The 14,801-nt window shown below is 40.9% G+C and overlaps 1 protein-coding gene across 4 annotated transcripts in view; it reads left to right on the top strand.

Annotated features, from left to right (window-relative positions):
* The first annotated feature begins 2,178 nt into the window (after positions 1-2,178).
* Positions 2,179-14,801, top strand: part of elmo2 (engulfment and cell motility 2) — a 28,086-nt gene continuing 15,463 nt past the window's right edge. The window contains exons 1-9 of one of the 4 annotated variants that reach the window (XM_037772848.1): positions 2,179-2,501; positions 9,235-9,304; positions 9,637-9,734; positions 10,541-10,581; positions 11,187-11,259; positions 11,344-11,394; positions 12,843-13,012; positions 13,146-13,245; positions 13,671-13,822. In XM_037772848.1, the coding sequence (XP_037628776.1) occupies positions 9,657-9,734; positions 10,541-10,581; positions 11,187-11,259; positions 11,344-11,394; positions 12,843-13,012; positions 13,146-13,245; positions 13,671-13,822 (665 nt within the window). In that variant the 5' untranslated portion in view covers positions 2,179-2,501; positions 9,235-9,304; positions 9,637-9,656. The remainder of the gene's footprint in view (positions 2,502-9,234; positions 9,305-9,636; positions 9,735-10,540; positions 10,582-11,186; positions 11,260-11,343; positions 11,395-12,842; positions 13,013-13,145; positions 13,246-13,670; positions 13,823-14,801) is intronic. The other 3 variants (XM_037774395.1, XM_037773664.1, XM_037775202.1) reach the window with 3 other exon arrangements.

Here is a 14,801-nt window from a genome sequence, read left to right on the forward strand (position 1 = left end):
TCCTGCAGTGCTATGTGTTTTAACTAATTGACAAACTGTCAGATGTCTGTAGGCATACAGCACACACTTAAAAAAAAGCAAATATAGTTTGCAGAGGTGCAAATATCAATGAAAAAAGGGATTTATTTAAAAAGAGTCGACGTTTAAAACCACAAAAAAACCCTGCAGGACTTGGACCGAGATCTGGAGATAAAAAGGAAGACATTGAGGAAATTACAAAGAGAAGTAAGTGATCATTCCAGTGCACACTGTAAGCATGTATGTAACAATGTATTAATCATTGTTATACAGTATATGGTATCGTCATATTCATAGGCTATTATATAACTTCCTCGTAATCTTCCATTAAAGGGACTGTTTGTAATCTCACTGATTTATTACAGCAGCTGACAGCCGTGTCTCCTTTTCTACATATTATATAACTTCCTCGTTATCTTCCATTAAAAGCTGTTTCTCACTGGGTTTAAAGTACGCGGAACACGTTTACTCCATTTCAGCATCAGTAGATCTGTGATCGACCTCGTGGTCTGTTGAGGAAAGCAGTGAACGCACATCTATCTGAACTACTAACACCTGGCTAAACCTAGTCGTTCCTCCTCAGCCTGGCTTGGCCTTCGTGTAACCAATTAAGCCAGGATGAACTGACTAGTCCACTTTAAAGGGACTGTTTGTAACTTCTTACACCTATAAATCAATCCGGGTCGGTGTCCCATGCACTCTCACGTGTGGCTACGCTATTCAGACTCAGACTCCAACACAAACTACACGGAAGCACCAAAACCGTAAAGTTATATCTAGTGAAGCCCGTCTTGCAAAACAGTGTTGGCCGCCGTCGGAGGACTCGGGGGAGACCATAGCTTTGGTCAGCATAGTCTCTTCTTTACTCTTTTTTTAGTGTCCTATGATACTAGTAGCTTTAAAACTGAAGACCTCTGAAAGACAGAATAGCAGCCATCGGATATTGAAGAGGTTAATCTAAACATTTGGCAGGTCCTCCACGGCCCACTAGGTGTCCCTCTGGGCCCTGGCCCAGTGGTTGAGAATAACTGTTTTAGCTGACGTGTGTCGCCTCACTGTTTTGAGCGATGCTCGTTCATGTCTATGTAGAGCGAGAACAAGCGCGAGCAACGGGATGTTGACTTTCGTTGACTTAGCGGCCACAGGTGTCGCTGTTAACCAGCATTTCTGATTCTTACAAACAGTCCCTTTAAAAAGGACTATATGTGAAACACCCCCCTATGGATACCCACATCCTGTGTTTAATAATATCTAATCTGTCAAAGATTGCTGCACCTACATAAAAAAAGAGTGGTGTCACATCCTCACTACAGTACCAGACTGCATTTGAAAAATATGTAATTTTCAGTGTGCACAAATAATAATAATAATAGATGAAGTCCCTTTTCTGTTGGTCCACTTTCAGGGAACTGAGTCTGGTTCGTTTAAAGGTCCCATATTATAAGAAAGTGAGATTTTCATGTTTTTTTTATTATAAAGTAGGCTTAAGTTCTATATAAATACTGTGAAAGTATCGAAACACTCAATCCACAGGGAAATACACACAGCTCGTATTCAGAAACTGTGAGTTTGAAACAAGCTGTTGGGATTTCTGCCCATTTGTGATGTCACAAATCTACAATATTTAGACCCTTGACACAATTTTTAAACGTAAACATTCTAAATGTTACCCAGTTTATTCCTGGTTGCAGTGTGTATGTGAATGTCATCAGCTGACAGGAAGTACACATGGACCCAAGCTGTTGCCTAGCAACATAATTCTGTTGCAATTCCGTCAAAATGCGCTAAAACGGAGCGTTTCAGACAGAGGGTAAATACTGGTATATTCAGGCTGACATTATGAGGAAAATAAAGTTTTTTTTCAACATTACAGCATGTAAATATGTTCTAGTAGAAACACAAAATACAAGTATGAACCTGAAAATAAGCATAATACGGGACCTTTAAAAAGGACTATAAACATCCTGTGTTTGATAACATGTCTTATCTGTCAAAGATTGCTGCACCTACATAAGAAAGAGTGGTGTCACATACATCCTCACTACAGTACCTACCAGACTGCATTAGAAAAAGATTTTGAGTGTGCACACAAATAATAATAATAATAGATGAAGGGCCTCATTAGTGACATTTACATTGTGTCCCGCCCACAAGGCGTGGAAATATGTGTCTCCTTTCCAAAAGTATGAGAAAGAGAGAGAGGGATACTGAGAGCATCATCATCAATGGCTCACTCACCGCCAGAGGAACATCGACATTAACAGCAGAAGAAGCAGCAGCAGGCTTCAGTCAGTAAAACCATACAGAGTCGAGCCGGAGAGCATCAGGACATCATCTGAAGAGCACCGGTGACCACCGGGGGAGAGAGACTCAGGCTGCATCATGACTGCAATGGAGGAGCAGAGACTGGCTGGATGACTGAAAAAACACACACTGGCCGCCTTCCCGAGAGGAATACCGCTGCTTACTGACTGGAATAGCGAGTGAGTTTTCTCTTTATTGTCACTTTATTGAGAATAGCAGTTGGGAGGCAGCACTGTCTGTGTTAGCCGTTAGTGTTTAATATACCGACCGTTAGTTGTGATTTGAATTCGCTACAGTTAAATAGCCGTTGGTGCATCAGTGTGTGAGCTCCCTGTGATTACACTTCATATAACGTTATCTCAGCCCAGCCTGATGTATCACCTATAATAATCAGGCCTTTTTTTTATTTATAAGTTTATGATACAAAAAAACATGTATTAACGGTAATTAACGGTGACTAACCGTCTGCGAGACGTTAGCTAACGGAACCAACGGTCCATCTACCAACGGTCCATCTACCAACGTTCCATATCCCAGCATGCACTGTTATATATGACTGTCTTAATTTAATCATTTTTTTATGCGAAAAAAGGATAAAAAAGGAGGCTGTTTTTCCTCCACTCATCTCCTAATAATAAGTATAACCAGAGGGGGCGCCCTGTGTGCATATTCAACTAACGTTAGCCAACTAGCTATCATAAAAGTTAGACGCCTACATGTGTGTGTGAGTGTTTTATTAGAGGCAGCCTAGAGACAGACAGAAGCCCCCTAACCACATTATAAGAATAGTATAAAATGGCGTCAGAAACATCCGGGTCGCGGTGGAGAGTAGCTGGTGGTGGTGGTGTTGCTGGTGGTGGTGCTGGAGGGGGACACAAGAAGTTGAGGGTCTTTAGAGACGGAGCTCAGACCACACGGGGGGGTTTCTGTTCAGGCTGCTGAAGCTCCTTCGCAGTTGTTGCTATGCTACCAGCGCAGCGCGTGCAGCCTAAATAACTGTTGCTAAGTGGTTAAAACCTCCCAGTACAGCAGCAGCCCAGTACACCCAGTAGACTCATATAGCAGTCAGATGATGACAAGGCTGTAGAACAACAGTGTTATGGATAGAAAGCTGTTCCCATCACTTAAAGGTCCCAATGTGAGATTTTCACGTCTTTTTTAATTTTTTATTATAAAGCAGGTTAAAGTGTTATATAAATACAGTTAAAGTATTAAAACGTTCAATCCACAGAGAAATACACACAGCCCTGTCAGGATTTTGTGATGTCACAAATCTACAATATTTATGGTGCCTTCAAATGGAACTCGTGAGCTCATGTTTGGGAAGTCGTGTACACGATATGCATGGCGTTCAAGTGGTTAAAGGTCCCATATTATAAAAAAGTGAGATTTTCATGTTTTTTGTATTATAAAGCAGGCTTAAGTCCTATATAAATACTGTGAAAGTATCGAAACGCTCAATCCCCAGGGAAATACACACAGCCCGTATTCAGAAACTCTGCATTTGAAACAAGCCGTCAGGATTTCTGTCCATTTGTGATGTCACAAATATACAATATTTAGACCCTTTACACAGATTTAAACGTAAACATTCTAAATGTGTCCCAGTTTATTCCTGGTTGCAGTGTATGTGAATGTCACCAGCTGACAGGAAGTACACATGGACCCAAGCTGTTGCCTAGCAACGTAATTCTGTTGCAATTTCGTCAAAATGTGCTAAAACGGAGCGTTTCAGACAGAGGGTGAATACAGGCATATTCAGGCCGACCGTATGAGGAAAATAAAGGTTTTTTTGAACATTACAGCATGCCAACATGTTCTAGTAGAAACACAAAATACAAGTGTGAACCTGAGAATGAGCATGATATGGGACCTTCAATTTTGCAGTTGCCATCAGCATGCATCTCTGTTCTTTCCTGTACTGAGCCACCAAAAAATGTCATAGCAGGAGAAGCACAGGTGTAATTTATAACAATAATTGCAGGTCTGTCGGTTCAAGGACTCTGCATGCTGGCTCATTTGCCCTGGGTTGAGTCAATTTTATTTATATAGCCCAATATCACAAATTAGCCCCAAAGGGCTTTACAATCTTTACAGGATATGACACCCTCTGTCCTTAAACCTCATTTGGATAATGAAAAACTCCCCTAAGAACCCCTTCAACTGGGAAACAATCCAATAAACCACACGAAGAATAACCGAGGAAGGATCGCTCTCCCAGGACGGACAGACATGCAATACATGTGTGTACAGAATAAACCAACATTAAAGTATGGACAATCAGGATGACAAAATCTTAGATCGATTGTAAACTTATATGGAGAATATGGATCAGGGAGGACGTCAAGCAACTTCTTGCCGAAGCACCAAACACATCCTGAACCTCACAGCCTCCTCTCCACCATGGAGATTTGGAAAGAGGACAGACTACACAAACACACAAGAGGCAAAGCTCAAGCACATCATTCACACAAAGGGAGAGAGAGAAAGAACAACATGCACACAAGGGAGAGAGAGACAAGAGGAGAGGCTGGATCTGGACAAAGATCCGGATCCAAAACATCTGGAATGGGGCAGCCAGCAGAGAGAGAGAGAGAGAGAGAGGGGTCCTAGGACGGCCAAGATGGTCTCAAAATTTGTCAGAACAGAAACTATCTAGGATTCAACATGTGAATATTGCTCTGCAGACAAGCTGTATCTAATTTCATCTATTTTGCTGAAGAAAAAATTGAAAAAGTCATGAGCAAAAGGGTGAGCAGCTAACAGTCGGCTGATTTTGGGTGAGTTTGGCTAGAGAGTCAAAAATACATCGAGGATTGTGTTTATTGTTACTGATAAAGCGAGAGAAATGGGCTGCTTTAGCCATGGACAGAGTATGCTTGTAATCCGATACACACTTTTGCGAAGAGTCGTAGAAAACTAAAAAGAAAACAGTTTTGATTTACACCATTTGCATTTTTGCAGGCCTGCTTAAGGTCACGTGTTTCATCATTAAACCAGGGTTTAGACCTCTTTGACAATCTTGTTTTAGTAGAAAGAAGTGCAACTGAGTCAAGAAGACTAGAAAGTGAAGTCACTAATACAATTTTTGACAGGTCCTGTCACTGCAGTGAAAGGAGCCAGGGCTACAGGCAATCGCTCAAAAAGTACAGTTGACGGACCAATGTGACAAGTAGTGAATACATCAGCACCAACGTTACAAGGACAGGCTAGTGTTGCTTCGAATTGGATAAGAAAGTGATCTAACAGCACAGATGTGACACGAGAGACAGTCAGAGCAGCACCTTCTATCCCATGAGATTAGATCAAGTCAAGAAGCAGTAGAAAGGCTTTACTTTACAAAGCAATGCATAGTTGATGGAGAAGAAAAGAGACTTGGGATTGAAGAGGTTGAGGCAACACCACCCCCACCTTGTTTAGTAGCCAGAGCAACATGGGCATTAGTGAAGTCAGGTAGGGAAATTTCAGTTAGAGCCATATTTCAGATAAACCGGTCACATCCAGACTATGCTGGAGAATCAAATCATTTATCACTATGGCTTTGGTCGACAGTGATCTGATATGTTTAAAAACAAATTTGAGGGTCTTGTTGACGTATTAATTGGAACAAGATACCTTATATTATTAGAGCCATCGTTAAAGTTATTAATATGACTAACACAATTACACCCATATCACTTCTTGAGTCATGACCGAAAGAACAAGATCGCGGGTACAAGTGACCGAAATGGGTTTCCTCAGGAAGATGGCTGGCGTCTCCCTTAGAGATAGGGTGAGAAGCTCATTCATCCGTGAGGGACTCGGAGTAGAGCCGCTGCTCCTTTGCGTTGAAAGGAGCCAGTTGAGGTGGTTCGGGCATCTAGTAAGGATGCCCCCTGGGCGCCTCCCTTGGGAGGTGTTCCAGGCACGACCAGCTGGGAGGAGGCCACGGGGAAGACCCAGGACTAGGTGGAGAGATTATATCTCCACACTGGCCTGGGAACGCCTCGGGATCCCCCAGTCAGAGCTGGTTAATGTGACCCGGGAAAGGGAAGTTTGGGGTCCCCTGCTGGAGCTGTTGACCCCGCGACCCGATCCCGGATAAGCGGTTGAAGATGGATGGATGGATGGATCACCTCTTGAACAGTCTACTTGGTGTTCATTTGACTGCATGATAATGTGTCAAACCTGAACTTTCTTTTTCAGCTGCATTCTCAATTATTGAGAAAGAAGTCTGATTGTATAGAAGTCTATGAGAAAATGATATTACTTCTCACTTGATTTATTACCTCAGTAAACATTTCAAACATGAGTTTATGGTCTCAATCACTAGTTTCAAGTCTTCTTCAATACAGCGTGATGTTCATTCAGTAAATTATGGTCCCATTTAGAGTCAAATAAAACATAAAGCAGGGTATGCTTTAGGGCGCGGCTACCTTGTGATTGACAGGTTGCTACCACGGCGTTGTCCGGTCTGGGAGTTGTCCGTGTTTTCGTCTTACAGCTTTAACCCTTTCACAATGTGTTTTCAGTTCATGAAAGTTAATTATAACCTTTTTGGTCGCCTAAAAATGTCTTATTCAGCGTTAGGTTGTGCTTAACTCCACCCTCTTGTGTCACTTCTGGTTGCATAAAAACAAGATAGCAAGGGCCAAAATACCGAACTTGAGGCTTCAAAACGGCAGTTTGCAAACCAGTGGGTGATGTCACGGTGACTACGTCCACTTCTTATATACAGTCCATGGTTTTTTAGACATATAATTTATCATTATGCGTAGTAGGAAAAAAGTATTATAACGTTAGTGATAGATGATAAATCATAAATATGAATAGTACACGCTGCACAATAATATGGGCACACAGGAAAACAACTATGATGCATAGATGACAACGTATCTATAACGCTTCTGCTTAACATTGTGCAAATCTTTAGCCAAATGTCAGTGCTTAAAAATGTAGATTAGCACCAGAACTTGTGCAAAATATATATTTATAATAAAGGACAAACTTTTCAGAAAAGGCTGAGAGATCACACATCATGCGATGTGATGGGCAGTCTGCTTGAGGATGCAGAGGCTGGGTAGTCTCTCCATCACTCGGCTGGTTGGACTCTGAATTGAATTGGCACTTTGTTGTTGTTGATGCTAATCACATATACATCACCCTACCTCAGTCTGTCAATCTCTATAATTTGTGACAAATTATGTGGAGAATGCGATGCGATGATCCCGGGGTTCAAAGTTATTGAGATGAAAGGACTCAGGCTTGCTTATTATTTATCATACCACAGCTTAAATTTTTATTACAACTTAGAGATGTTTTCATCATGAGGAGCCGGCAGCTGCAGTGCAATGATGCACTGACAACCGAGTCTGTTATCTCAAAAGAATAAACTTGAGAGCAGAATATCCTTTATTTTATGAATGATGAGAGGACGACAGTGTCAGACGTCAGAGCCATTGTTGATGTAAACTGACAGGTGAACATATTTATAGAATCAGACAAAAAAGACTTTGCTGCAGTGCTAGAAATGTACTACAACTGTGGTAAACCTCTCGGGAAGACGGTCGTTGATTCAGGCTGGTTCAGGTTGTTTCACCCATAACAGTCTGGTGATGATTAAGATTTTCAAATGAGCAGCTGTAAGCCGTACAAAGTGTTTTGTACCCTGAATGCAAAGAGCTATTTGGAGAACAGCAGTGTCTTTTTCTTCTTTACCACCGACTTCTAATCACCAGCAGAATCTGTCAGACAGCTTTTCATGCTCACATGTCAGAGCAGGGAGGGAGAGCGAGGTCTATTTCACTGCCGTGTTCTTCTCCCTCTTGTATTTTAGAGCAAATAATGAAACAAGTTTAATAAGAGTCAGTGCACCAGTAAAAAGTATTGACGGTGAGATAATGGGCTGATAAAATTAGCAGGAAAAGTTTGTGGGTAAATAAAAGAGTGCTTTTGCAATGATGTAAATGAAACAGTTGTAAAAGTTGAATTAGTACAAATATGTGATCTACATGAGAGTTGGCATTAAAATGTAATCTAAGAGCAGATGGCCAGACAGTTGTATTCCATTTTGTTGGTAACTGTCTCTGCACAGCTTTTTGGGGCATGCTGTACGTATGATTTATTTGTGAGTTTATTTACTCGTTGCTCAAATGCAAAATGTGACACTATCCGGGGAAACTGGAATAAATCTGTGGACCCTGTTTTTTTCAAGCACTGTGACAACAAATATTAATATTATCATGGTGTTTTCTTTCTTATACTTCTGGAGCTCGACCGATACTGGGGTTTTGAGGCTGATAGCTATATCAATATACAATATGAGAGCTGATGGAGCATTATACCTTAAATTTGTCTGTTAAAGAATTGTGAGCAAGATATTTCTAAATGATCTCAAACACATCATTGATGTTTACTTATCGGCCAACAAATATGTATCTATGATAAGATAAAATTGGGCGATAATATAGAGGTCAGACTCTATAGGTCCCCCAATGAAAGACTTGTGTTGCATATTAAGTTGTGTATTTTTTTATTTCTCCAACACAGAAACCCAGTTTGACTTCTTCAAGCTGCAACACCCAAAAGTAAAATGTAAAAAAAAAGTTGGTGAAGAAAGATGTAACACAATTGGGGTGTCAAGATATTTGGCATATTTATTGGAAATAATAATTACATGTCAAGAGCAACGAAGCACAGCAAACCCAGAGCCCAGTAGGCAGAAGGCTCGACCCAGTCTGGTTGTGTGTGTGTGTGTGCTCGTGTGCAGTGGGTGGTTTTGTAAAACAGTCATGCTTATTGATCCGTTCTCTGACAGATTCAGTTCAGAGGAGAGAAAATGCAGGGATGGATGGAGCAAGCCGAGCTTTTGGGCTTTAAGGAAAACAAGGTTTTGCACTGACACGACCGCTGTGTGGGTTTCTGTGTTCACAGGGGAGCTGACTCAGCGGTTTCTACAGCAGAGCTGTGAGAGTGATTGACCCCTCCAACACTGCTCCATTAGGTGATGTATAACCTTTAGTTCATCTTATTCTCAAGTTAATCAATCATCAGACTGAAAACCCCCAAAAATGTTTTTACTCATCCAAACATTTTGACATACTGTAGGAGTGCAGAATAAGGAGTTATAACAATAAAATAGTACTTCTATGACATTCTGAACAAGTGAGTTGTCAAACATGATTCATTATTCATCATTTTAATGGCATTCATGTCACATATTTGTAAGTTTAATTGAAGTCAAAAGTGTTTTAATAACTGATGTTATCAGCCCAAATACTGCCCAACAGGTGAAGTTGTACTAGAGATAAAACTAATTTCTTTTTTCTTATGCAGGGTGCTGCGATAAGACCGCCATGCCGCCCCCAGCTGACATCGTAAAGGTGGCTATTGAATGGCCTGGTGCTAATGCTCAGCTGATAGAGATGGACCAGGTCTGTATTTGTGTAAAACGTGACATTAAAGGTACAATGTGTAGGATTTGTTGGCGTCTAGCGGTGTGGTTGCAGATTGCAACCAGCTGAGTTTCCCTCTGCTCACTCCTCCCTTTCCAAGACTACGGTAACGTCAGCCGCCGAGCGCAAAACCGTGGTAGCGCCATTCGCCTCGCTCCGAGTCCATCCATACTGTAATAACACTACTTTAGGAGCAACAGAAGTCAGATGGAGGATGGCGGTAACACGGTTTTGCACTCTGCAGCTCATGTTACCGCAGTTTCACAAGCGTGTTTGAGAACTACAGTGGCCTTCAGGTAACGTAAAATCATGGCGGACTCCGTGAAGAGGACCCGCTCCCGATGTAGATATGAAGGGCTCATTCTAAGCTAACGAAAACACGATTCTTAGTTTCAGGTGATTAAACACTAATGAAAACATAGTTGTTAATAATATATTCCATTTATGGAAATAGATCCCCGATATGTTACACACTGGCCCTTTAAACACATCTCCAGTTTGCCACTAATAACTCACCTTCCGCTAGCTGTTAGTGGCTAAACTTTTAGAGAGTAATTTGGTTATTGAACGGGTGAATTGTGCTTTAATTTGTTCTGAATGTAAAATGCATGAATAATGCTGCGATGTGTTTTAGTTATGCAGAATACAGCTAAGTACCTTAATGGTTGTTATAATAAATAACCCTTTGTGAGTAACAGATTTAGGAAATGTAGTCTTGCTTTTTAAAAGTATGTGTCCTTACCACAAGCTGCCATTGTTGGTAATGTTTTTTTTTCCGTTTGCAGAAAAGACCTTTGTCCTCGATAATACGGGAAGTATGTGATGGGTAAGCATTACTCCCACACATTTGTCTCTGACTTTCTGTTTGATTACCAAACGATGAAATGTGTGCACGTCTATGATATAAGACTGAAACAAATCAGAGAATAGCAGTTGTTAAACTTGTGATGGCCAGTCCTGTCACCGTTATGTAGACACCAGTTGTATCACAGCATTCCAGTGGATCGCACATAGAGATACAATCTGACTGTTGACACCTTACATAACCCATTATTTCTCTCTTTTATCTGTCATCGTGTCTACTTGTGTCTTAACGCTTCACTGTTGTCTTTACTTGCTCTTCTGTCGTGTACTTTAGTGATGAATATTGCAATTTTTCATCTCACCCATCCACCTCTTGGCTGTATCTACCCACTGCCTCCCTTTTCCAGTTCAATCTGAGAATTCTTTGCACTCTACTGTTAACACCCACTGAATAATTCTCCTCCACAATCTCTCGGTTTTCGTGTAAATACAACTGCTGGAGGGAGAAATGTGACTTTCAACAGCATGTTCATGCATACTACAGTATGCTGCATTAAAACAAGTCCCACTGCTGCTTTAGTTGCTATGTACCACTCAAATCTCACTTCTCTGTGTCCTCATCCTCAGCTGGTCTTTATCAGGCTCAGAGCAGTTTGCTCTGCGTTATGCTGACGGGCCTCAGCTTTATATCACTGAGCAGGTGAGCTTGACTAGTTTCTCCCTAAGTTTGTGTTGTAAATTAGTGTTGAACATGTAGAAACATTCTTCCTTCATTATCTTACAGAGCCGTGGTGAAATCAAGAACGGGACCATCCTTCGATTAGCCATTTCACCTGTGAGTCAGCTTTGTTTATCCCTGTTGAACTTGAAAGGGTTTCCTCTGAAAACACGCTTGTCTGTACTCTATAACCTGACTATCAGCACATGATGGTGATTTTTTTGCATGATTGCTTTTAAAAGGGGTTGATGTGATTTGCCATAGTTGATACCAGCCTCCTCCCAACACATTCAATAATAATGTATGATAATATATTCTTCTTAATCCCACCCTTCCTCCCAAAAGCACTGTGGGTGCACCTCACGTCCCCACCACCAAAACATGCACAGCAAGGTGCTTCCCGGCGCACTGCGTGCACTCGGCTGCTCTTTAAAGAGTAATTCGGATTTAGTACAACTTTTTCTTCCTGGTTCGACTTTGACCTTTCACGTTCAAAGCAGCCGTGCATTTCTTCATGCTCTGTGCGTAGATTCCCATCAGTAGAGCCCTTCATGTTTGATTTTGAAGTTCTTCTGCTAGCCTTTGAAAGTCATCTAAACATAAAACAATACTTCAGACAAAGGCAGGAACATTTATATCATACAGGCTTCGTTAAGTATGTTGAGTTGAAGCTGTAGTGACACTTCAGACCCACCTGTCATTACATGAATCATGTGTACTGCTATTCATACATTAGATTGTAGTTTCACCAAATTATTTCACCACAGCTAAAAGTTTCCTTGAAATGCAAACATTTTTATGCAGAACTAAAACACATTTAATTTTTTTTTGTTTTTCGCCCAGTTTTTCTTTTTATGACTTTGTCATTAATTGTAAATTTGGAAGCTGTTTATATCAAAATGGCATTGGAATAAAAATAAAAATTAAGAATTACATGTTTGGTGACAACATACAGTATATAATATTTAAACAGTTAGCACTTACACATTAGAGTTGTTTAGCCCTGGAAGTTTATGGAGACAATGCGTCAATTACCAACCAACAGAATGTACAAATACAACAACAAACTTTTGGAAGTACTTCTACGTAGGTCTGATTAAGAATGATCTGATGCATAGCCTTTAAATCATAATTCAGTGACTGGGTGGGTAAGTGGTAAACTTATCATGAAAGTAGGGCTGTCAAAGTTTTCGCCATAATAACGTTGGGCTTGAGTTTGCCATGTTATAATTTGAGCATATATTTTTTTATGCTAAATGCAGTACCTGTGAGGGTTTTTGGACAATATTTGTCATTGTCTTGTGTTGTTTATTGATTTACAATAATAAATATATACATACATTTGCATATGGCAAGTATATTAGTCCACTCCCATGTTGATAAGAGTATTAAAGACTTAACAAATCTCCCTTTTAAGGTACATTTCGAACAAATAAAAAATGCTATAATGCAATTAATTTGTGGTTAATCAAGATTAACTATGGACAACCATGCGATTAATCAAGAATAAATATTTTAATCGATTGACAGCCCTACATGAAAGTGATGGTTATTGTGTCTGACAGGCTCGCGCTGCTCGTCAGCTCCTGGAGAGGATCCAGTCCCACGGTATCGACGCTCGCCTGGAGGCTCTAAAAGAGCTCGCCAAGCTGTCTGCAGACCCGACCTTTGCCGCAGAGTTCATCAATATGGAGGGCATTGGGACGCTGGCACGTCTTGTTGAGAGTGGCACCCAGTGAGCACAAACTCTGTTTTTCTGACAGCGATGATATTTTTTTTACTTCTTTATACATGTTTTATTATTTCTTGGTAGTTGGACAAGGTCAGTTGAAAAAGGCCCTTTACTAACGGTTCTTTGCTTCCTTCAGCTTTGGTGAAATGCTGGCCTTCACTCTCACTGCCTTCCTGGAGCTAATGGATCACGGCATTGTGTCCTGGGACCTGATCTCCCTCTCCTTCATCAAACAGGTACATTGTACAACAAAAGAGCAATTCATCCGACACATTAGTTTCACAGAGAGCCCACCGGACAGCTCGAAACGGTTTTAGATTTCAAGGTCTGTCTTTTTTATTCATTTTTATTCAAACGCTTTTATTTAATTACTTCACCAACCTTTCTTCCCACATGCCGGAAATGAGTGGGTGCAGTTGCCTAGCAAAATTTTTTCCAGCTCCTTCAGTATGTACAGTATGTGACTAGTTTTCTTCTGAAAACTTTCTGAACTCTTGATCTAGTTTTCTTTTGCAGATAGATTTACATTTGCATAAGGAGAGGGAACTCTACTTTTGGTGGTTTTAATCTTTTAAGGATTACAAGCTCTTGTTGAATTGATGATGTTAAAGGTTCAGAGTTCTCTTCATGCTGCTTGGTCTTCTCCTCTTTCCTCGCTCAGATCGCAGGCTATGTGAACCAGCCGATGGTGGACGTGTCCATCCTGCAGCGCTCTCTGGCCATCCTGGAGAGCATGGTCCTGAACAGCCACAGCCTCTACCACCGGGTCGCACAGGAGATCACCGTGGGACAGCTCATCGGGCACCTGCAAGTGTGAGCACACACACATGCACAGGGGCGTCACGCACTCTGATATTGGGGGGCGATGAGTAAATGTTGCAGTGTGGGGTAACTTAAATATAATTTGCCATGATATTTGTCTCGTGGCACTATTTAAAGGGTGAGTTCAGGATGCTTAGATGACCCCTATCAAACACCAATGCATTAGTCTGTCTCTCAATACTTTCCTTCTTCTCTATCCCGTTCGTGGCTCTCAGCCCCAAGCCCACTGGTTCCTATTGAAGACATCGTAAACCTTAAAAAAACAGGTCACCATCACTTGTGCATAATTTCCTAAAACAGCTGGGCACTTTAAGCTTTTAGCAAACGTTGCTCAATCAGAAAAAGTTTTCACTCTTGTTCGGGACTACTTTCAGCAGCGGATTAATATTTAACATTAACATTTGGTACTCTAGTCTAGGGTTTCTCAACATTCGGTAACTTAAGGCCCACTTCTGATTGTTATTTGAAAATAAATGAGAAAAAAACAACACAACAAAAAAGGGAGAAGAATAAACTGTGCTGTATATATGCGGTATGCCACTGTCCGCTTTAATGACCAAAATAAATATTCTGCTTACCCTCACCCATCACTGTCTGCCAGTATGAATTAAAATTGAATGTATTCAGGGTCATATTTCCTCACCACACACTTTGGAGATTTTACTGGTGTGGGTGTGGGTTGTCTCCCACATCACTTTTTCATTTCAAAAACCGATCCATTTAGTGTCACTGCATCCGAGGGAACGTTAGTTAGCCAATAGTGGCATAACACGTTTGTCTCTACCTGATGATGGGACATAATTGCCATGGTGATTGAAATTATGCATTTTAACTTGACATTTTTTATTTATGTAAATTCTTGAGCACATTTAGATATAACAATAACTTTCCTTGTAAATGACCAAAAAATAAAAAAAAAAATGAATCTAACACCACGGCAGTACCTCGGCCCACTGGTTGAGAACAGCTT

Source organism: Sebastes umbrosus, chromosome 1 (genome assembly GCF_015220745.1).
Source record: "Sebastes umbrosus isolate fSebUmb1 chromosome 1, fSebUmb1.pri, whole genome shotgun sequence".
NCBI classification, from domain to species: Eukaryota; Metazoa; Chordata; class Actinopteri; order Perciformes; family Sebastidae; genus Sebastes; species Sebastes umbrosus.